The sequence below is a fragment of the Gracilinanus agilis genome, chromosome 4 (assembly GCF_016433145.1).
Source record: "Gracilinanus agilis isolate LMUSP501 chromosome 4, AgileGrace, whole genome shotgun sequence".
Lineage (NCBI taxonomy): Eukaryota > Metazoa > Chordata > Mammalia > Didelphimorphia > Didelphidae > Gracilinanus > Gracilinanus agilis.
The window spans coordinates 287,688,983-287,713,397 of NC_058133.1; the positions used below are offsets into that span (position 1 = coordinate 287,688,983).

The 24,415-nt window shown below is 35.8% G+C and overlaps 1 protein-coding gene across 1 annotated transcript in view; it reads right to left on the bottom strand.

Annotated features, from left to right (window-relative positions):
- Positions 1-24,415, bottom strand: part of PKHD1 (PKHD1 ciliary IPT domain containing fibrocystin/polyductin) — a 685,806-nt gene that overhangs the window by 184,812 nt on the left and 476,579 nt on the right. Inside the window, exons 46-50 of the mRNA XM_044675345.1 lie at positions 20,325-20,479; positions 15,977-16,129; positions 11,388-12,266; positions 10,082-10,250; positions 7,061-7,218 (exon numbers count right to left, since the gene is read on the bottom strand). Coding sequence (XP_044531280.1) covers positions 7,061-7,218; positions 10,082-10,250; positions 11,388-12,266; positions 15,977-16,129; positions 20,325-20,479 — 1,514 coding nt within the window. The remainder of the gene's footprint in view (positions 1-7,060; positions 7,219-10,081; positions 10,251-11,387; positions 12,267-15,976; positions 16,130-20,324; positions 20,480-24,415) is intronic.

The window sequence follows — 24,415 nt, forward strand, 5'->3', positions numbered from 1 at the left end:
GGGGAAGGGAAGGGGAAGGGGAAGGGAAGGGGAAGGGGAAAAGAAAATGATTGGGATAAAGAGGAGGAAGAGATGATGAAGACAGAGAAAGGAAAAGAAAGAGAGTGGAAGGGCACAAAAGAGGAAGAAAAAGAAAAAAAAAGAAAAGACATGTTTCCAAAAGGAAGGGACCTTTTAAATTAACCACTCAAATACAAGAATAGAAATAGAAATTGCTCCCTTGGATTATGTGTCCTTTCACATCTTCCTTTACAAATCAAGCATGGAAATCCTTCTGACTCACAGTATGTACTCTTTCAGAATGTGATCACAGATTGTTATGCTTCCACTCCATTTGAAGTCAAGGCAAGTCAGAGGGAGGGAGAAAATAAGGTATAGAAAAAAGTTTGCTTTGGAATTTACAAAGTGGTACTGAAAGCTTTATCTGTCTCTGCTTGGGATAAAAACCCTTGCAGTCACATATCCCAAAGATTCTAATATTTTCTGAGCCTCCACTATGCCTTTATATTTTAATACCCTGACATCTGGAATCCTAAAAGTCTAATGTTTAACCATAAATATCTGCTGAGATTAAAGAGCTATATACCAAGTTTCAATCTTTGGGGCCTATAATTGCTTGGGAAAAGAGAATGGTATTTCCCCCTCTAGCTAGAAGAAAAAGACCTCTGCACACACAGATATTGGCAGACAAATTTTCTAACAACCGTTTCCTCTCTTCATTTTCCCCTCTCATTCCCTACCCCCTCCCTTTTCCACTCTTCCATTTTATAATACCACTGCACTGTCATTCCCAGGACAAATGGGGAAATAGAAGCCTAGACATCTTTTTTTTTAATTTTTAAAAGATACATTCCCACGTATAAGAGCACACACTGGAGAAAATGCTAGCCACACCAGACTCTAAACATTTAGAGCATCCACCCCCAATGATACTTGGACTTTACCATTATTCACTCACAAACCACTTCATCATTCCCTGGGCTGACAGGTCAATGCCAGCTTTATTTTCTTTTTTGTCACCCCAATCTTTTATTTTTGATTTGAAGCAACAGTCCCTCATAAGATCTCCACTCTGGTAATGATATCTTTCACAAGAGATATCCAAGAAGTATTTCACAAAGGGAATGGTGTTTCTTGTGAGGACAATAAAGGTGGATCAAATAAGAAGTTTAGTCAGGATAGTCTTAAGTGCAAAAGGGGTTTAGCAGAGAAGAGACATTTATTATCTGTTTTTTTCCACTCTTACTGCAACCAACAAATGTGACATTTTTGCAAAATTGAGTATATCTTTCCTTTGCATTGAGAAGCATTATAAAGGAAGAGACTAGAATCTTAAAGACATAGTTTTCAAGTACCTGCCCCTAAATCGAGTTGATATGTGTCAATGAGTAAGTGATCATCTCTATGTGCCTCAATGAACTCACGTAAAATGAAGGTACTGTAATCATATTTATGCTTCTTAAATGACTAGATATGATGAGGAAAGAAAACTTTGTAAACCATAAGTAATATGTGCCTTGAGGCTATTATTATATGATTATAATGGTGTTTTAGGTTTACTTTTTAATAGGTAATTAGTGAAAATCAGGTTGTTGGAAAATTTTTTTGTTAATCATCAATGCAAGGAGAACATTGTGCACAGTAATAACAATAGTGTATGATGATGAACTGTGAATGACTTAACTATTATCACCAATTCAATGACCCAGGACAACTCCAAGGGACTCATGACAAAAAAGGCTATATAGCGCCAAAGAAGTAACTGATAAAGTCTCAATACCATTTTTCATTTTATTTCCTCCATGATTCTTTCTCTAGTATCAGTGTATTTTGTTTCAGAACAATACAAAAATGGAAATATGTATTGTACAATAACACAAGTACAACTTATATCATATTATGTGCCTTCTTGGGGAGAAGAGAGTAATGGGAGGGAGGGAGAGAACATCGATCCCAAAATATCAGAAAAATTATATCAACATATAATCTGGAAAAAGTTAATTAAAAAGTAAAGAAAAAAATTCTTCTATGGAGTAGAAAGAGAACCTGCCTTTAGAACCAGGAAGACTTGTCTTCAAATCTTACTTCTGAAATATCATTGGGTGACTCATTAATTTGCTTTATGTCTCTGAGGTCTAGACAAGTCTCTCTGACTAAAAATTGTCTATTTTAATTGGTAGAAGAAACTTCCTCATATAAGATTTTTCTGTACCAATTAAACAAAAGGTCTAGTCCTTTATCTTTACTGGCAAGTATTAGATTCGGTATGGTTTCTTTTCTTTTCTTTTTTTTCATTGGAAACACGCAGAGCCTGTGTATGTATAATAATAGCTAGCATTTATATGTTTTAAGGTTTTCAAAACCATTTACAAATATTATCTAATTTAATTCTCACCACCCCCCTCCCAGGGAGGGTGGTGGTAAGTACTATTATTGTCCCATTGTGTTACAGATCAGGAAATAGAGGCTGAAACAAGTTCACTGACTATCCTGAGTCACACAACTATTGAGTATCTGAGACTGGATTTGAACTCAGGCAATCCTTACTCTAGGTTCAACATCCTCTCCACTGTGCCATCAAGTGTTATGTATTTGCATGTAAATAAATGAATGAAGTATATGAAAATATGATACATACATGTGTATACTTATAGTATAGCATATATCTCTGCTATATATGTATATGTTATGTAGCATATATTATATATGCATATGTGCACAGTATGTATTATATAGCATACATACAAAATTCATTATAAATTATATATGATTAAACTATCTACTTAGCAAAATGAGATATAATCATTAATTTCTTTACCTCCAATTTTGTATTTTGCAATCTCCTGTACTGTTTACTTAGAAGTTACCTCCTAAATTGGGCCAGATTGAGCCTTTTCTCTAGTCACCTCAACTCAGATTAAAAAAAATAAAAGGAAGGGAGGGGGGAAGTGTTTTTTAAACTAAGGCACTTATTTATATCCCCACATCCTTCTCCTAGGGGAAATAATGAATATCAGCTAGAAAAAGAAGGAAAAAACCAGCTAAAGTTCAGAAAAATGGGAATTAGTCTGAGAAGCAATTCCATTTATTGCTATTTTGAAACTGAGAAGAATTGGTCTGTAGGCAAGGGGGAAACGTGGCATCTCCTGAGTTTGGTCTTTATTTTAAGACATTATTTAAATCATCAGAAATTCAGAGACCATAAAAGCATCTATACAGCATTATAAATTACCTGTGTCATTTCTTTATTAGTACATCTGGGACTTATCTACTTATCTTTAAATACAAAATAAAAATTGACTAGCTTTGTCTCTGTCACATATGCTATATATCACAGAAAAGGGGCATATATAAAGGGAAGAGTACCCAGTGAGAAGTCAGAAGATCTGGATGCAAGTTCTGCTTCTAACACTAAATAGCCATGCTTCTTGTGTGGTCTTGGATGAATCCATTAACCTCTCCATACCTCACTTTTCAGTCCAATGCGGACATTAATACCTGCCCTACCTACCTCAAAGGGTTGGAATGAGACTCAAATGAGACAAGGGATCTGAAAGTACTCTCTAAACTGTAAAGCACCATGCAAATGCAAGATATTCTAATTTTTCACAGATAATCAAATCAACTGAAACAACATTCTTTACCTGCTGACTCACCACAGAGTGTTACTGATCCTAGTCACAGAGTAAAGTGATTCTGGGTATGCATGAGTCCATGCATATGTGTAAAATCAGTTAGCTTTCCAATTAAAACTAAGCCTCAAAGCTCAGGGGCTCTGGAGCCTGTGAAGGGGAGGTGTATGAATCAGGAGGAGAGTGGGCATGTAGGTTTTGAGAATTCTAGGGCACAATCCCTTGATGCTAAAACTTAGAATAATTTGAGCTGCAATATCCCCTATTTTCATTCTCATCATTGTTACACTAAGTGCCCTGTTACATAGAGGGCACTCGATTTTTGTCAAGTAGCAGAGAAATACAAAATAGACACTAATAGATTCCCGTTGAGAATCTGCTTTGTAGCTCTTTCAGTCATCTGGCTGAGGATAAGACTTGGAGAGTATGAGAGAGGTTTAAGGACCTGAACTGAACAAAGAAAATAATACATTAATATTCTGGAAGTCAGGGTAAAATACTGGACTCCTGTGCAACTCTAGGAAGTACTATTTTCTAGTGCCATCATCTTCATCCCCAAAAGACAACGAGTAGCTTTTTTTTTTTTTTTTTTTTTTTTTTTTTTTTTTTTTTTAAGGCAGTATGTAATACTTTCAGCTATGGGACTGACATAGGTAATCAGAACATCTTAAAAATGTTACATGTCTTTAAGGCATCAGCAGCTAAAGTCAACCATACCCACCTACACACACACACACACACACACACACACACACACGCATGAACTGAAAATAAATAGCATTTAATGATAGAACAATACAGAGAAGACAAATAGCACTACTTGATGCTATTCATAAGTAGGATCAAAAGATAAGAAGCCAATAAGCATTTTTTTTCAGTTCTTACAATAGCCAGACCCTGTGCTAAACTGAGAATACAAATACATGCAAAAAAGTATCCCTGCCCTTAAGAAGTTTACATTCTGATAGGGAAAGATAACTTATAAAAGAGAACTGAAAATGTGGAAGAAGAAAGGATGAAAGGAGACAAGATACCCGATAGGGGCATGGTGGAAAAGTATGAAAAGTCAGAGAGGAAAAAAAAGAAAGGAAAAAAAACCACATATCATAATATGGGATATTCAGTACAAGCCAATTCATGTCTAGACAATGAATTTAATAGCATCATAGGTAGCTACACAAAGGACAATGGAGAAAAATCTTAACATTTGATCCTAGAGTTAGAAGGGAATTCAAATGCTGTTTCATCCAACCACCTCATTTTACAGATGAAGAAACTCATTAGTTTGTGAAGGTTGATGGTTTATCCAAGATCTTACAGATAGAAATGGCATTTGAACAGCCTTCTGTTTCAAGGACCAGCACTCTCTCCATTGACCATGTCATTTCTCTAGTAATAGGTTTGTTTAAAATCTTAAAGTGCTTATGTTTAATATTTTTAAATATATATTTGCAAACACATATATACATACACATCAACGCACCAGTTTTTGTCTTTGAAATCCAGCCTCTATGGTCCAACTCAAATGTCATCTGCAATTCATGAAGCTTTTCCCTATCCTCCAAGCAGAAAGTAATCTTGACATCTTCCTAACATTTAAAGGACATGTACCTGTCTTATGTGCTTTTTCATGTGCTGTCTTAGGTTATTATTCTTTATATGTTTATCAGTGATGGTCAAACTACAGCCCACAGGCCAGATGCAGCCCCCTGAAATGTTCTATCCAGCTATTCTATCATGGCATTATTCCTAATCTGACGAATAAAATTAGTAGGATACAATACAATGAAACTTTGAAAGAGTTGCCTTAGAAATAGACTGACAGATGAGCATTTCCTCTGCTTTGGCCCCCTCTTTAAAAAGTTTGCCCATCACTGGTTTAGATTATTGCACTTCAAGTCAAGAGAATTCTTGGGTCAAATTCTAGCATTAACTATTTGATCCCTGGCAAAACCCTTGACCTCTGAGTCCTAGCTTGCTCATTTATAAAATAAAGCAAATGATCTATCAATCAACAATCTTTCATTAAGTATCTGCTATTTCAAGGCACTATAATTCTTTTCAGGATTGTTATAAATAAGTAAATAAAATAAACAAATTTTAAAATAAAATAAATCTTGAAATTCTATACAAATGTGAGCAGAGACATATCAACCTTTATAGCCTCTGAGTAACTCATTGAGTGCCTAGTGCTATTATATACATAGTGGACGCTTAACAACCATTTGCTGAGTAGCTAATTAATGAAAACTAATGACAGTTATGATAGAAAAGAGGGGAACAGGCAGGTGACTCAGTGGATAGAGAACCAGGTTTGGAAATGGGAAATCCTGGGTTCAAATCTTACCTTAGCTACTTTCTACTTCTGTGACCTTGAGCAAGTCATTTAATCCCAAATGCCTAGTCTTTACTGTCCTTCTGCCTTGGAACAGATACTTACTCTCAATTCTAAGGTAAGGGTTTAAAAACAGAAAGACAAGAGAAGAAAGAGGAATTTGGGATCTGTAATAAAAGAGCACCAAGGTTCATTGTAAAATCTCAAGCGCTGATCCCTTGTATGGTATATGAGTATCAGTAAAGAGATAGCAGTGACCTTTGGTGAATGGATCTGGAACTGGTGACGATATTTTTCATGTTTTCATTCCATAGAAGTAAGGCACATAAGAAAATTATTTTATATTAGATCTGACTGGTAACTGGGCTTTGCCCCAGCATATTGACATGTGAGTCGCTTCCTCCCTTTTGTGGTCCTCTGACTGATGACACCTCTCACAAAACCTTTCCTTCTTATATGATTGCCCTTGTCTCACCTACCCCATACCATCAACCAAAGCTCCTTTTTCCCCCAACATCCTCCCTATCTCATCTGGCTCACCTAAATTTTCCCCTGGGACAAGAACTCTATTTTTTGTTCTGTATAAGAAAATTAAGAGAATTTAATATTTTGAAAAATGGTGTGTTACCCAAATGTAGAAGCAATAAAAAATGAACGGGGGCCTTGTTTCACCATTCAAAAAGACAAAAGATAAAATATTCAGGTAAGGACTTTGCCTTTAATCAGTGACAAAGCAGAAGCAGGAATGTGGTTTATTTACATCTCTTTTCTCTATAAATAACTATTTAACATTATATTTAAGTATATTTATTAAACCTGGAATAAATAATAACAAAAAATAACAAAATTGTCGGTGGCTCATGCTACTTTACATTTCCTCTTATGCCTATAAAGTATTTGTCTGATAGGCAGTATAACTTGCGAGTGAAATGGCAACGTCTGGTCCTAATTCTTTCCTCAAGTTTTTTTTTTTTTATTAGTTTAAGTCAATTAGTTTAGTTTTGCTCACTTCAGATAACTAACTTTTCTTTTCAGCATATACACACATTCTGCCTATAGTAATGTCTTGGGTTTGTCTTAAGATGCAACTGACCTGTGTTGAAGCAGGATCCAACCCATTCTGACTTGGCTTTTGGAAAAACAGAAATTGGTGGTGGCAAATCCAGGACACTGCCATCTAGGTCTTTGAAGAAATACTTCATTGGACTTTCACAGTCCAATTCGGGACAGACTATTTTCCCTGTTTCTTTCCTATGGTAGTAAACAAGAAGAAAATGTGTTTTTTAATGAAATGAATAGCAGAAATCTCATATTAGCATTGTCATTTGGGGGAAAATCAGAAGGATAGCATATTTGTTATGACTACAGAACTTAATTTAACTTTAGAAAATATTCTGAACTTTATGTTTTCTGTCTTTTTTTTAAAAACCCTTACCTTCCATCTTGGAGTCAATACTGTGTATTGGCTCCAAGGCAGAAGAGTGGTAAGGGCTAGGCAATGGGGTCAAGTGACTTGTCCAGGGTCACATAGCTGGGAAGTGTCTGAGGCCAGATTTGAACCTAGGACCTCCCATCTCTAGACCTGGCTCTCAATCCACTGAGCTACCCATCTTCCCCCTGTTTTCTATCTTAAGCAAGGAAGAAAGTCAATCTTCTTCAGATGTTTTAGTCAAAAGTTCCTATATGTTTATTTGAATGACCAAATATTAAAAATTAGGATATAACAGTTAACACTAAAGCAAGATATCCTTAACATTGTTTTCTGTGTATTGTAAAAAAAACTGAAAAATGTTTTGATATAATTAATTTCCCATGCAATCCTGTATTTTTATTTATTTATTTTTTGTTTTGTTTTTAAAAAACATGATCCTGAGGTAAGATTTCTCAGTACTGGCAAGGGGTCCATGAAACAAAGCAGGTTAAGAACACTTGCATTAAAAGCCTTAGAATAATAATTTAACATTTTTTCATGATTCTGAAGGTATTTCTGGCTATAAGAGTATCTCAGGTTAGCCAATAAATATTCATTATCATTATACTGAACAAAAGTATTATAACAAAGTATTCATGTTTACAGAGAATTGGATATTAGAGAATTTATAATATTCATTCTGATTTGATGCTTACTATTCAATATTGAGTTCCATCCACATATACGTTAAACAAATCATCAGAGCTTTAAAAATGTTCATCACTATCTAAATTCAATAGGAAATAAGAAAGAAACTAACATTCTTGGTATCATTGATATAGGGAATTCTCAGATATGGGAACTCTATGTACCAATGGAAGAGGGTACCTACTCTTTAACCTATAGTAGCAACACTTAGATTAGATCACTGAAAAGTTCATTGACTTGCCCAGGGACACACAGCTATGAAGTATCAGAGGTGAGAGGACTTGAATCCAGGTCTTTCTGGTTTTGAGGACAGCCCTCTATTTACTATTCCAAGATGCCTTTTACCTAAATGCAGTAGTCAGGCTAAACTTGGGATAAAAGGGGGAAGTTTAAAAAGCATGTCAAAATAGTATAAATATGTAATTTTCACTCATGATTCTAGACATCTTTGAAGAATTTAAAATGGTTCACAACAGCCACAAGGACATTGATTTCCTAGTTAGAAGGACACTTTCCCTAGGATTTTGGTCTCTTCCCCCCACCCCCCAATCACCCCAGTTAGGATACTTTCCCTATGATTCTTTTTTTTTCCAACTCCTAGATGAAAGGAAATAAAAAGAAAAATCTCTTTCCCAAATTTTCAATTCGAAATTGACATCACCAAGCAGAAGTCTGAATGGGGTTTCTCTCCTCCCCTCCCCTCTTCTCTTCTCCCATCTGCTCTGCTCCTCCTCTCTTTTCTTGTCTTCTTTCCTCTTTTCTTCTCCCTTTTCTCCTTCCCTCCTCTCCCTTCCCCTCTACTTTTCTCTCTCCTTTCTTCTCTTTTTTTCTCTTATCTTCCTTCTTTTCTCCTTCTCTCATCTTTTCTCCTCTACTTTTCTATATTTTTCTTGTCTGAACTTCTATTTTCATTGGTAAAGTGAACAATCAGTGGAAAAATTTTCTCTACCAATCTAAATCAGATTTCTGCCCTGAAACTTCAAATCTCAGAAATTCCCTGGAGACATTTGGAAGTTTACTGAATTGCCTAGAATCACATAGCTAGTAGAGGCTAAATACTGAATGTGAACCTAGGATTTCCTGAATCTAAAGCAGGTTTTCTATTCTCCCCACCATTGCTTCTTAATAGCCATGTAGGAAACTATCAGAACTAGTGCATGGAGGAAAGAACTGGACAGATAGAGGAATATAGTATTTCAATATCTGTCCAAGTCATACTCTAATTAAATAATGCTTTGAAGGAGTAGGTCCACAGCCTTGTAGCCACCTAATGACCATGTCCAAATAAGGTTGGTTCAGACTAACAAAAGCTTATGTTTCTCTAAAGGGAAGAATGCTATGACAATTTTTTTTAAACCATTAACTTCTGTGTATTGGCTCCTTGGTGGAAGAGTGGTAAGGGTGGGCAATGGGGGTTAAATGACTTGCCCAAGGTCACACAGCTGGGAAGTGTCTGAGGCCAGATTTGAACCTAGGACCTCCCGTTTCTAGGCCCGACTCTCAATCCACTAAGCTACCCAGCTGCCCCACTATGGCAATTTTTAAGCCATTCTGAAAACAGCTAGAATGATGGATACCTAAAAGAAATGGCCACATGGTTATATCTAAGGAGTTACCTATTTAATATTATCAATGGAAGAAGATGATCCCCTATTGGATGTTTGGATTGAAATCTTTGATTTGAACTAAGTTCTGGTGATCAGTGTTATAAGAGACACTCAGAACATTTCTTTACGGTTTTGCAAATACTCCTCTATATAGAGTTATTTTGGTAGTGAAGATTGGAGTGGAGTAGGTGGCATGGGGACTACCCAACCACTAAGTCCAAGAGAGAGGCTAAAGGATCCAAACTAACTAACTGAGTTCCTAAAACAGAAAAACCTATTAAAGTAATTGTATTACTTTTGAAATATTCACTGATTTAGAGATGTGCCTGGTGCCATTCAAATATGGTTGGGCAATTATCACCATGCTTACACAGGCTGAATGTAGTACCTGAGCCAAGGCAAGGAGAAGTAGAACTTGTTCTGATCTTTGACCTTGAGCATCTTTGTCCTCTCTGCCATGATTGGGGGCATGATGCCAGTGCTATCAGGATTAGGTAGAATGCAGACATCCAGGTCATTGCTGTAACAGCTCTTCACAAAATCAGAAAAGGTGACTCCTGAAATGGACAAATAAGATGTTGACTACACAAGAACCATCAACCACAGGAGGACCAATCCAGTGTTCTGTGATTGTGGTGTTTGTTTTTTTTTTTTTTACTGTTGCATAGTTTAGCATTCCTGAATATAAACCTCTATAGTTTTAGAGTCAGGCTACCTAGGTACAAATCTTGGCTTTCCTAGTTATGAACTTAAGCCATTTAACTTTATTCAACTTCTTTTATAAAGTGAAAGCAATGATGATAATGATGATATGATAATATTGATGATGATAATATTTAGCATTTATACTCAGAGTACTTTAGAAACATGACTTTGATACTTCTAACAATGAGGAAACTAAGACTGAGAGGGATTAAGTGACTTGTCCTGAGTCACACAGAGATAATCTGAGATAAGATTTAAATTCACATCTTTCTTACTCCATATCCTACTCTCTATCTACCTAGATGTCACTTTGCTTCCTATTAATTCTAGTAGGTTGCCACAATCTTAACTTACTGAAACAAAAGCTGTTTCTAGCCCTAAATTTAGAATAAGAAAGAGAAATCAAAGTATTACAATGTGTCTTTTACTACTTTCAGAAATAGAAATAATGTTCTTTATTCTCATGTGGCAATAATTTTCTTCAAAGACTTGACTCATTTATTTTACAGATGGACAAACCAAGCAAGAGAGGAATTAAATACTTTCTGAGTGAGTCAGAAGTTAAAAAAAAATCTATCCATTAGACCAAGACAAAAAACAAAGTAGGAGTCAAGTGACCTGGATTGTAGACCTAGCCCTACCAGTAACAGTCTTTCTGACCTTAGGCAAGTCAGTTAAATTGATAACATTGTGTCCTCATTTGCAAAATGGAGGTCACTATTTGCCCAAACTATCTCTCAGAGTTGTTGCTGTGAAGCATAAATGAGAAAACAGTTATGAAGCTAACTTGGAAAGAATAAAAGCATTTGGACATAAGAACTTTGTCACTATTTATGCAAACTAACATCTTGGCAGGAGGCTTGAGGCAAGCTACTGATTAGATTGTATTACACTAGACCATGCTTGTACAAGTTATTTAAGGAGGTGGAAACCAGTGAACCCAAATGTTTGTGCCAAGTGGCTGAAGTGAACCCACATCATCAACTAACCTTGAAGCCTCATGATCCCAGAGACAGAAGGATAATTCTTTACTTTGTGCCATGCATCTTGAGGCCATTGGTTTGGTTCAGCAGTGAATCCAGGCCACAATATACCAACCCGACCCCCTCTGGGATTACTTGGGGGTCGATCCCTGGATGTGAAGTCAGCAGAAAGAGGTTTAATTCTGTCTTCTATGCAGTCAAAAGAAGAACTAGTGGCCACAATGACCGAATTCCTGAGAACTATCTGTTTCTTTTCAAGGGAACATTGTTCAGCAAGGGATGTATATACTAATGGAAGAAGACCAACAACATTGTCCACCAGGGTCACATTATCTATCTCCAAGTTGCCTTCCACATGGAACATGGCCCCATAATCAAAGTTCTTGTAAGAAAGGAACCCTGAGATTCTGGTACAGTTGTATAGCCCATCTCCCTTGTACATATGGAGTCCATGAAGGCTTGAATGAACCACATTGCCAACCCAAGAATTTTCAGCCACTGAACAGTTACGACCTTTGATGTGGAAGCCAATCCTCTCTGATCCTGCTATAGCATTCCCAATGAGTTTGGCATCGTTTAATTGGTTCACTTTGATTCCTGTTACCCAGTCCATTGCTCTTTGTGGCTGCCTGGTCAAGACAATGAGATTCTTGATGAGAGAGTGGTTTTGACCCTCTAAATCAATACCATGACCAGTGGTGTCAAACAAAATATTGTCATACAAGAAGATACTTTTGCTGGAAGATACACGAATACCCCCTCCACAGTTCTGATGCACAGAAGAAGAGATTATCCAGGATCCCAGAGATACATTATTGAATTCAATAGATGGGTACAGCAACGACCCAAAGTTCTGAATTTCCACATTTGAAAGCTGAAGAATACCTGAAAATAGAATAGACCTTATTATAATTTCTTCTCAAAATAAATGTAGAAGAAATTGAACTTAAGAGTAGCAGAAAATTAAGCATGTTAATGAAAACTGAAAAAAAAGACTATTCTGAGATATAACACAATAATCCTTACTGACAAAACCTGATCATTCAAGTGTATTAGAAAAGTTGGTTAAAGATTTCATAAACAGCCCAACTAGGGAGAAATGGAAGGGCTTTTAAATATTGTGTGCACACTTGTCTTTTGGTATAGATTAGATCCCTGGGAGAGATATAGAATTAAAGTTTCTAAATTCTATAGTTCCTTAAGGTTTTCAAAGCACTCCTATTTCATTCTCCCTAGTAGAATGCAAGCTTTTTGAGGACAGGTATTATGTATAGTTCTGCCTTCAAATATGCTCAAAGGGATACACAACGTGCATCTTCTGATCCAATAATACCATTACTCGGTCTGTGTCCTAAAGAGATCAAGAAAAAAGGGAAATGGGACTTATTTGTACAAAAAATATTTCTAGCAGTTATTTTGTGGTGGCAAAGAATTAGAAATTGAGGGGATGTCCATCAATCAGGGAATGACTGAACAAATTGTGGCATATGATTGTGATGAAATACTATTATGCTATAAGAACTGATGAGCAGGATGATTTCAGTTAAAAGAAAGAAAGACTTACATGAAATGATGCACAGTGAAGTAAGCAGAACTAAGAGAACATTGTACACAGTAACAGCAATATTGTATAATAATCAGCTATGAAAGAATTAGTTATTCTCAGAAAAATAAGGTTCCATGCCAACTCTAATGGGCATATGAAAAATATTATCCGTCACCAGAGACAGAACTGATGGAGTTGGAATGCAGGTTGAAGCATACTATTTTTTCACTTTATTTTATTTTATGTTTTTATTTTTGTGTTTTAATTTTACATGAGTATTCTCTCACAACAATGATCAATATTGAAATATGTTTTACATGATCAAACATGTATAACCTGGATCAAATTGTTTATCATCTCAGGGAGAGGGGAGGGAGGAAAGGGAGGAAGACAATTTGTATAATTTCAGAAAACATATGTTGAAAATGATTACATATAATTTGGAAAATAAAATATAAAAAAAGCTTATTTATAGTTCCATCATTGTAGCCTCAGTAACCAGTATAGTTTCTTATAGTTTACCTACTCATTATATGTTTATTGAATTGAATTAAAATGAACAAACCTTTGAGGTAAGGAGTGAAGGTATTATTTTTATGCCCATCTTAATTATGAAGATACTGAGGTGATTTGTTCACGTTCATACAGTGTTATCATTAGACTGGAAAGTCCTGTCTTTTGAATTGACATCTAGACCTGTTGCTATTAAACCAAGTGACATTGGAAGAGCTAAATTCTAGACCTGATTGTGTTAGGTAATTCAAGACTATGCCTTAGTGAGCAACTTCATATAATGAAAAGGATGAGGGGGAGACTTCATGTTTAATCCCTGCCTACAGTTTCATTGACTGAAAAAGATACAAAATTATAGTAAAATGACTACACTGCTAATATGGTTTCAAGAAGCACTGGAGAAGAGAAAGAAAAAAAAAGGAAACACGCATTTATTAAACACCTACTATATGCCAGGTACTATGCTAAACACTTTACAGGTGTTATCTCATTTGATCCTCACAATCCAGTGAGGTAGATGATCCCCATTTTACAGCTGAGGAAACTGAGGCAAACAGAGGAAGTAGAAAATGATTGATGTACAGAAATGTACTTGTACCAAAATGTTGGGACTTACATGAGTGTGGTTGACAATTGATGTCTTAATAAATCTATGTTTGTTAACTAGTTAGGAGATATTGAACCTATTGCTAAAATGTCCTTAAAGATCAAAAGAAAATTTTTTCCATCTTTCCTTGAAGCTACAGTAAGCTACATATAACTGGAAGGGCTGGAAAATATACCTCTCTTTGACTTCAGTAGAAGGAATTAAAAATTAGAGGAACTTTTTTTCAGCCAAAGTATTTTGGCCTTTTTATGATGGTTAGTGAATGCCTAGGGTCTCAATTTTGCAGTTATAATTTACTTTTTTGAAAAAATCAGTCAAGTTTTGCTCTAAGTTTATTTTACTTGGATGCATATGAAACAAGTCTTGAAAACTAGTTACCAGCAATATGTAGATCCTCTCAGGGATCTGAAGCAAGAATTAAGCAGTGATTGGGGCACAGCCATTTTGCTGCTACTCCTTTTAGGAATTGCATTTATAGTGAATTGCTTGATACAATGACTCATAGACTTCTGGAGGAAACCTCTAATACTCCTAAACTCAGAACCTGAATTATTTAATCATGCTCCCAGTTCAATGAGGGTTAGGAAGGGGCTGGGAAAACTGCCCCCTTCTCTGTCTTCGCTTCTTCATTAAGGTGATTTTCCTGATATTCACAAACGTTTATAGAGTTTATTTTTCCACTTTAACCATATCAGATTATTTCAAAAAGTAGCAAAAAATAATAAGGCAGCAGTTCTGATTAGAAACAATTATCAAGACAGTGAATTTAAACCATCACAAACAATAAAGTAGCAGAGTGAACACAGTGGTGGGCTTGGAATCAGGAAGCCCCGAGTATAGAAATGTTCACTATTATTACAAAAAGATAGATTCATCTCATTTTGTATTTAATCACATAACATAAAAGAAAACAATGAATACTTTGCTGTGACCAGTATATATTCCAGATTTTTCCCAGTAATATTTAAAAATTTTAAAAATTTCAAAATATTCAAAAATTGAATTAAGGAAAGAACTGTCAATCTGCAGACAAACGGTCAGCTTCAAAAGCACCCACTGAACCTAATACAAGAGCAGATTTCTTTTGGACAGTGATAGACCTCATGTGGTTAAAGATCTCATTACATAGGTCCACATAAACCATCAGAGGGAGAATCTAACCTCTACAATGGAGATTTTTAATTAATGAGTGTTAAGGTAACAAAATGAGTAAAGGCAACAAAATATTAAATGGTATTTTACACCAATCACCTAAAAGGGGCCTTCCAAGACTGTGACTAAATAAAACTAACATTTAAATAAAACGACCTGCAGAAAAGAAAACATTGTATTAATAACTGATGCCCTAAACATGCCATCACTGACCCTATAAGAGCCAATAGAAACAAGAGAATGCAAAGAAATTATGTAGAGTTCAATTTGTCTACAATTCTCAGGAAATTATGCACAATATGGTCAATCATAACTAATAGAAATATAGTTCTTAGGACCACTTAGAGCTGGAAGGGACTTAGAGACCAGTTAGTCCATTGCCACCCCCATTTTAAAAGTAGAAAAACGAGGGTCAGGAAAATACAGTGATTTATTCAAGGCCATACAGGTAATGAATAAAAGAAGCAGGATTTGAATTCAGATTCTCTGACTCAAAAATAGTATTCTTTCCATCATAACCTGGTGCCTCTCTAGGAAGATATGCTCTCTGAGCTAAAAGTGCATGTTTGTATTGTTCTCAGCCTTATTGCTTTAACATAAAATTGATAAATGGACACAGATTAAAGTAATGAAATCATAGAATTGCTGATCTGGATGGGATCCCAGGCATCATGGAGTCCAGCCCCATCACAGAACAGATAAGGAAACTCAAAATCCTGTTCCTAGCATGAGTTTAGTCTGTGACTAGAATTATCAAGCCAATGCAATTTCACATACCTGAAAATTCTTTTCCATTGGGCATTTGAAAGGACCCCACAACCATTCTTCCACCACACGGAGCATCAGGCTGGATTTTTATATTTCGAGTCAGAAGGCCCACCTCAGCAGCCAGGGAAATGTGCCTGCCATCTTCCATTGAATGGGAACTTCCTATGGCAGAGGGGCAAGAGGTGATAACACAATTTTAAAGTCTATTTCAGAAATCACCAACTGGGGACCCAGTGAAACTGACAAATGAAAAACTTCTTCCCCTCAGAAGTTCTACCCACATTAAGGCTCACTTTTCCTCAGGCATTCTCCACAAGCATCAACTGAGAAATGAAAAGGCTACTCACTTGTCTCTCTTTGGGATCAGAGTGGGTGTGTCAGGGCAAGAATTCATTTGTTCTCTATAAGGTAGGTACGGTCACTGACAACTTGCTTCCAGAAACTAGGGCAGAGCTTGAGTCTATCAGGTCTAGACATCAGAGTTTGGTTGTACACTGTCAAGTGACCACTTTCCTGGGAATGAGGAATCCCAGATCAACTAGGCTAAGTGACAATACTAAGGCAATAATTCATAGCTGTAAAAAGAAAACAAGAGTTGAAGCTGAACAGAAAGAAGAATCCTATCATGGAGTCAGTAGGTCAGAAGCTTATTGCTCCCCAAATAAGGACTCTACAAAACTGAATTGAAATAATTTCTGATGTCTTTTGCTGAACATCCCTTAGCCATCCATCTCAACCTGTGCATTTTCACTGGCTGACCTCCTTACCTGGAATTCTCTCTCTCCTTATCTCCATCTATTGGCTTCCCTGTCCTTCAATCCTCAGCTAAAGTCCAATCACCTACAAGAAGTCTTTCCCAGTCCTCCTTCATATTAGTGTCTTTTCTCTGAGATCCGTCTCCAATTTTTTCTTTATAAGTCTTGTTTCTACCTAGTTTTTGCAGGTTGTGTCCCTTCATTAGACTGTAGGAATCTTAAAGGCAAAGATTGTTTTGAACCTTTCTTTCTATCCCCAGCCCTTTGGCAATTGCCTGGCATGTAGAAATTGCTGAATAAATGCTTGTTGACTTAACTTTACTTGGGTGATAGCCTAATTTTATTTATGCTGGGCAACCTAGCAGTAGGATTTGGTATGCATTTGTCTTTTTTTTAATTTCTCTTAAACAAATGAAACACATTCTGTTAATTAAAGAAACAATCTAAGGTCATATTGCAAACTCTATTAACAAGTCAAAGTCCTCTTTCTCTACCAGGAGAGAAATGTTTGTATTATTCCTTTACTTCCTTTACTTAGTGATGACAATAATTATTCACTAGACCTAATAGCTCTTTTTTTGATGATCTGAATCAGTCTTTTTTCCCCCTTTTATTTGTATTCACACATGAATATTAGGGATTGGGGGGAAGGGCAGCTACTGAAAATATTCATTGCCCAATACCCTATTGCCTCTAGGCTAAACTTCAAATTCCTTTGTCTAGCATTCAGTCCTTCACCATGAAGCTCTTACCTCTCTTCCCTAAATTTGGTTCACGTTATTCTTTCTAGTATAACTTATGCTCCAGACTAACAAGCCTACTCATAGTTCCCAGTGGCTTTATATTTCCATGTGATCCTCATGACTGGAATGATCTTCCTCCTCACCTCTACTTTTTGGAATCTCTCTCCCTCTGAGGTTTAACTCAAATGCCAGTGCCTCCATGTTGGTGGTGGTTTCTCCTTTTTGAAGCAGCTTAGTGGCATCATGGGATAATGTCTTGACTTGCATGTGATTTAAATGAGGCAGAGTTGGCTAGGCAAAAGTCAGTCTCACTGGTGATTGCTCAGAATGCACGGGACGGCCTTGGCATCTTTAATGTCTGACCAAATATACTACATTACCTGCTTCAGTCTCCTTCATGGCTATTGGAACAAATTATTCTTATCTGCCCATTCTGCTGAGTGAAATCTTCACATATTGGGGTAGTCCTCTCCCTAATTCAACCTGTCAGTTACCTTGACCCTGGATTAGCCCACTACTGAGCTGGTTTTACCAGCATGTCATCTCTGTGCACACTACAGTTTCTTGGAATATGAAGCCTTTTCTGATTCCCTTAGTTGTTAGCCATCTTTGGCCTGTCGATCTTCCTGGAGTCATACAAGCTTTTTTACCTTTCTGGCACTAAAGGGCTAAGAAAAAGCAGCCTTTCTTCACTAAATGATTAAATTAAAATCTTTCCTCCCTCCCTACAATAAAAGTACATTGCATTTACTTTGAGTCTATTTTGTATTTCTGTCAGTGTGCATTTTGCTTTTCTTCAGTAGAATATAAGTTCCTAAAGGCCAAAGATAGTTTTTGTTTTTGTTGTAATATCTATAGCACTTAAGACACTGCTTAGCATATAGTGAGTGCTTAATAAATGCTTGCTGATTATTTGATTGATCTCCATTAAATAATTCAATATTACTCCTCAGATTTCTCATAGCACTTGTATGAACTTCCTTTCCTTTTGCACAGTTATCTCAATAAGTGTTTATAGAATAGAATTTAATTCATTACAAGGGTAAATTTATAACAACATGCAATTACATTTTCAGTAGTCAATCAACAAAATGTCCTTTATATAAGCATATTTCACAAGAAGAATCAATTTCATGCCACAATAATGAGAGGTAAGTAATAATTTGCAACAAACATTCTGTTTATGATTCCATATCATAAGAAATAAACTCAAAATCAATGATACTTGTAAAACCCAGTAGAATTGATCATTGGCTATAGGAGGGGGGAGGGAGGAGGGGAGGGAAAGGACATGAATCATGTAACCATGGGAAAATATTCTAAATTAATTAATTAAATAAAAATTAAAAAAAGGAAATAAACTCAAAAGTCAGAGGATGGGAGTTGAATTCTGGTTTGGCTATAGAATTTCTATTTCTACTCAGAAAAACAAATTTTCCTGCTTCTTGACTTCCCATTACCAAAAATAAAAATATTTGTGTTAAAAGTATAAATGTTCATATATAGCCTAAATTAAGTTCCTTGCCATCTAGGAGAGGTAAGAAAATAGGAAGAGAATTTGAAACTCAAAAATTTGAAAAATTAATGTTAAATTTTTTTTGAATGTAATTGAAGAAAAATAACTATTTAAAAAGAATAAATGGCTAAACAAGTTATAGAATATAATTGTGATGGAATACTACTACATCATAAGAAATGATGAGCAGGTTAATTTTAGAAAAACATGGAAAGACATACATGAAATTGTGAAGAATGAAATGAGAAGAACTAAGAGAACATTATATACAGCAACAGAAATATTGTCTGAGAAATGGCTTGTGTATGTTCACCTCCAGAGAAAAAACTGATAAATAGAAATCAGTAAGACATAAATTTATATACACATATATACATATACACAGATATCTTTTTGTCAAATGATGCTTTCTTTAAAGGGAAGGAGTAAAGGAGAGATAGGGATTAAACTAGGTATTTTAATGTAACAAATAAATAAATTAATTTAAATTAAAATAAAAAATATAAAAATTGATAAGAAATAGTGAAATGTATAGAATCATGAAAGATGTCTTGCAGTAAGCATTAAAAGATCCAGGTCTGAAGAGTGATTCTGCTTCTTAATAGATATAAAATCTGGACAAATCATTTAATTTCTCTTTGGTCTATTTCATCATAAGTTAAACATTATTCATTCTAGCTATCTCACAGGTTTATTGTGAGGCTCAAATGAGAAAATAGACTGAAACATTTGAAAAAAATATACAGCAATAAACAAGTGTAAGGTATTAAAATTATTTACTTGTTATTTATTACCTGTAATTTTGGAGAAATTATTTAAACCCAATGTATCTCAGTTTTCTCCATTGCAAAGTGAGATAGCTGGGCCAGGTGAACACTAACATCTTGGCTATCTAGATCTTATGACTTTTATCACTGCCAATGAAGTAACAGCATTGATGAACCCAGATAATGAATCTTCATGTGACTTTATTTGAGCTAAGATTAGATAGAATTCATAATATCTGAGGTGAGTCTGTAATATAATTTATTAAACCACATAATCCTTTTGGCAGGGCATAGGATACAGTCACAAAGGTTCATCTGTTACTTTAAATTTTTTTCTTATTTATTTATTTTTTAAAGTTTCTACCTTCTATCTTAGAATAGATACTAAGCATCAATTTCAAGGCAGAAGAGCATAAGGGCTAGTCAATTGGGGTTCACTTGCTCAGGTTCACACAATTAGGAAGTATTTGAGATCATATTTGAACTCAGAACCTCCTATCTTCAGGCCTGGTTCTCTATCCAATGAGCCATTGAGCTGATTCAGCTTATGTGCTTCTTCACTGTCAGAGTCCTTACCAAGGTGTCTGTGGTTGAGATGCTCATAGAGTCTAACATTTTGACCCATGACTTCCTTTATGGTGAGGATTTCTGCTTCATGAGGTTCATAAGATGAAGAACTCAGAACAATCTTATCTTGTGGTCTCCAATCCACTTCATCCTTCACTAGAATCCTGTAGCATCATAAGGAGTATAGTAGAATCAATCAATCAACAGGCAACAATATGTAACAGTCTAATATGTATCAAGCATTCTTCTAGGCACTTGGGATACAAGTACCAAAAAATGACTCAAGACCTACTTACAAGGAGGAACATGTGTTCTAATGTAAAAGATAAAAACTATGTAGCATCAATAGAAAGTAAATAATTACAAATATATGCAAAGTAGCTAAATACCAGGTATTTTAGCAGGGAGAAAACTAGGGGACAAGGAGATTCTGAAAGATGATACAGAAGATAATATTTGAACTTAATTTTTTTAATAATTTTTATTTTTTAGAAAAGTTATCATGGTTACATGATTCATGTTCTTACTTTCCCCTTCACTCCCCACCTCCTTCTCCCTTCCCCCCATAGCCAATGCACATTTCCCCTGGTTTTAACATGAGTCATCGATCAAGACTTATATCCAATTTGTTGATAGTTGCATTGGTGTGGTAGTTTCCAGTCTACATCCCCAATCATGTCCACCTCAACCCATGTGTTCAAGCAGTTGTTTTCTTCTGTGTTTCCTCTCCTGTAGTTCTTCCTCTGAATGTGGGTAGGGTTTTTTCCCATAAGTCCCTCAGAATTGTCCTGGGTCATTGAATTGCTGCTAGTACAGAAGTCCATTGCATTCTATTTTACCACAGTGTATCCATCTCTGTGTACAATGTTCTCCTGGCTCTGCTTCTTTCACTCTGCATCAATTCCTGGAGGTCTTTCCAGTTCACATGGAATTCCTCCAGTTTATTATTCCTTTTATTGCAATAATATTCCATCACCAGCATATACCACAGTTTGTTCATCCATTCCCCGATAGAAGGGCATACCCTCGTTTTCCAGTTTTTTGCAACCACAAACATCATGGCTATAAATATTTTCATACAAGTCTGTTTATCTATGATCTCTTTGGGGTACAAACCCAGCAATGGTATGGCTGGATCAAAGGGCAGGCAGTCTTTTATAGCCCTTTGAGCATGGTTCCAAATTGCCATCCAGAATGGTTGGATCAGTTCACAACTCCACCAACATTGCATTAATGTCCCAATTTGGCCACATCCCTTGCAACATTCATTACTCTTCCCTACACTCATTTTAGCCAATCTGCTAGGTGTGAGGTGATAACTCAGGGTTGTTTTGACTTGCATTTCTCTAATTATTAGAGATTTAGAACACTTTCTCATATGCTTATTGATAGTTTTGATTTCTTTATCTGAAAATTGCCTATTCATGTCCCTTGCCCATTTATCGATTGGAGAATGTCTTGATTTTTTATACAATTGATTTAACTCCTTGTATATTTGAGTAATTAGACCCCTGTCAGAGTTTTTTGTTATAAAGATTATTTTCCCAATTTGTTGTTTCCCTTCTGATTTTGGTTGCATTGTTTTTGTTTCTACAAAAGCTTTTTAATTTAGCATAATCAATCATACCATTCACATTCAGAGTTATAATTATCAGTTGTGTATTCCCCAACATTTTGGTATCCTCTCTTAGTTCTACCCCTTCTTCTTAGGCTATTTCCTTTTAATCCAATGATTTTTTTAAACCAGTAACCCTTGTCCCCTCCCTTGACTTACTACCCTTTCTTCCCCCTCCCTTTTTGTTCCCCTATTTTTATTTTTAAAGCCTAATGAATTCCCTCTCCCTTCTCCTTCCCTCCCTTTTTTGACCTCCCCACTCCTCTCCCCCCCTTGGTTTATCCCTTCTGACTTTCTCAGTAGGGTTAGATGGAGTTCTATATCTCAATGGATATAGCTACTCTTCCCTCTCAGGGTTAATTCCACTGAGAGTAAGGTTTACATATTACCTCTTAATGCTCTCTTCTTCTCCTTCTTATAATAGTATTCATCCCCTCCCCTTTCCATGCCCTCTTTGTGTGTAATAGAATATCCTGTTTTTCTTATTCTTTCTAGTTTCTCTTGGTATCCTCTACTATTCACCATCTTCTTTCCCAACTACCCCCTTATCATCTTAGACCATTTAGTACTCCAACCTCTCCCTGTGAATAATTCTTCTAATTACTATAATAGTGGATACTATAATAGTGAATAGAGTTCACTACAGAGAATTACACATAACATTTCTCCATATAGGAATACAAATAATTAGACCTTATTGAAGCCCTTAAAGAGGCAAATTTAAAAATAAGAGCTTTCTTTCTTTCCCCTCTGTTTCTTATTTACCTTTTCATGTTTCTCTTTGTTTTTGCGGTTGGATATCAAACTTTCCATTTAGTCCTGGTCTTTTCTGTGCAAATACTTGGAAATCTTCTATCTTATTGAATGCCCATACTTTCCCCTAGAAGTATATAGTCAGTTTTGATGGGTAGGTGATCTTTGGTTGCAGGCCCAGCTCTCTTACCTTTCTGAATATCATATTCCAAGCCTTGAGGTCTTGTTGTGTGGAGGCTGCCAGATCCTGTGTGATCCTGATTGGTGCTCTTTGATATCTGAATTATCTCTTTCTGACTTCTTGTAAATTTTTTTCTTTTACTTGGAAGCTCTTGAATTTGGCTATTATATTCCTGGGGGTTGTTTTTTCAGGGTTAAGTGTAGAGGGTGATCTATGGATTCTTTCAATGTCTATATTCCCCTCTTGTTGTAGTGAACTTAATTTTAAAGGGAATAAAGATTTCTATCATGTAGAGGTATGGAAGTAATACATTTCAAGCTTGTGGCATAATAAATGCATAGATATAGACACTAGAGATGTGTCAGGTGTGAAGAAAAGAGAAAAGTCATTTTAATTAGATTGGAAAATATTAAAGGATAGGGTTATATGAGACTGGAAAAAATAGGTTATGGCCAAGATGTGAAGGGCTTTAAAAGTTAAATAGAGTTTATAGTTTGTTCTAGAAGCAATGGAAAGCTATTGGGGTTAAATGAATAGAGAAATCACCTGGTTAGATCTGTGCTTAAGGGAGATTACATTGGCAATAGTGTGTAGAATGGATTTGTGAGGTGTGGTAAGCAATTTGAGTCAGGGAATACACGTAACAACAATATTGTAAAATAAAGTAATTAGACTTAAAAGACTTAAGATATTTAGTTAATACAATGACTGATCATGATTCCAGAGTATTGATGATAAAGAATGAGAGTGATGGATTCACTATACAGAATGAGATATACATTTCTTTGGACATGACCAATATAGAAATCAGAATTCATCAAATCTTCATATTTGTTAAGAGGGTTTTGTTTTCCTTTTATGTTTTTTTTCTCCCTCCAGTGTTAGTGGGGAAGTGGGAGAGAAAATAAATGTTTTTGTTAGTTACTTTTTTTTAAATAGGGACAGCTATGTGGTGTAGTGGAGAGAGTGCTGGGATGAGTCAGGAAACTTCATCTTTCTGAGTTCAAATATGGCCTCGGTCACTTATTAGCTATGTGATCTTAGAAAAGTCGCAACTCTATTTGTCTCAGTTTTTCCATTTATAAAATGAGCTAGAAAAGGAAATGGCAAACTATTCTAGTATCTTTGCCAAGAAAAGCCCAAATAGGGTCTCATAGAGACAGAACTCAAATGACAGAACAAAAATGGTGATAAGGGCTTGAATTTAGGTGGAGGCAATGTGAGTAGAGAGGAGTTACATTTGTGAGAAGCTCAGGAGACAGATCAAAATTTGGCAAGTGATTGGATATGTAGGATGAGAGACAAAGAAGTTGAGAAGAATGGCAAGGCTATAACCTTGGGAGAAATTTAGGTTCAATTTTGGACATAGGATTTCCAAGACCTCTAATTTCTAATAGGTATTTGGGGATGTGGATGTGACGCTTAGAAGAAATCTGGGACTGGATGTGTAGAAATGGGAGATATAATCCACAAGAGTTTACCACCAAGAAAATATAGCAGGGTTTCTTAAAAGTGTGTGTGTGTGTGTGTGTGTGTGTGTGTGTGTGTGTG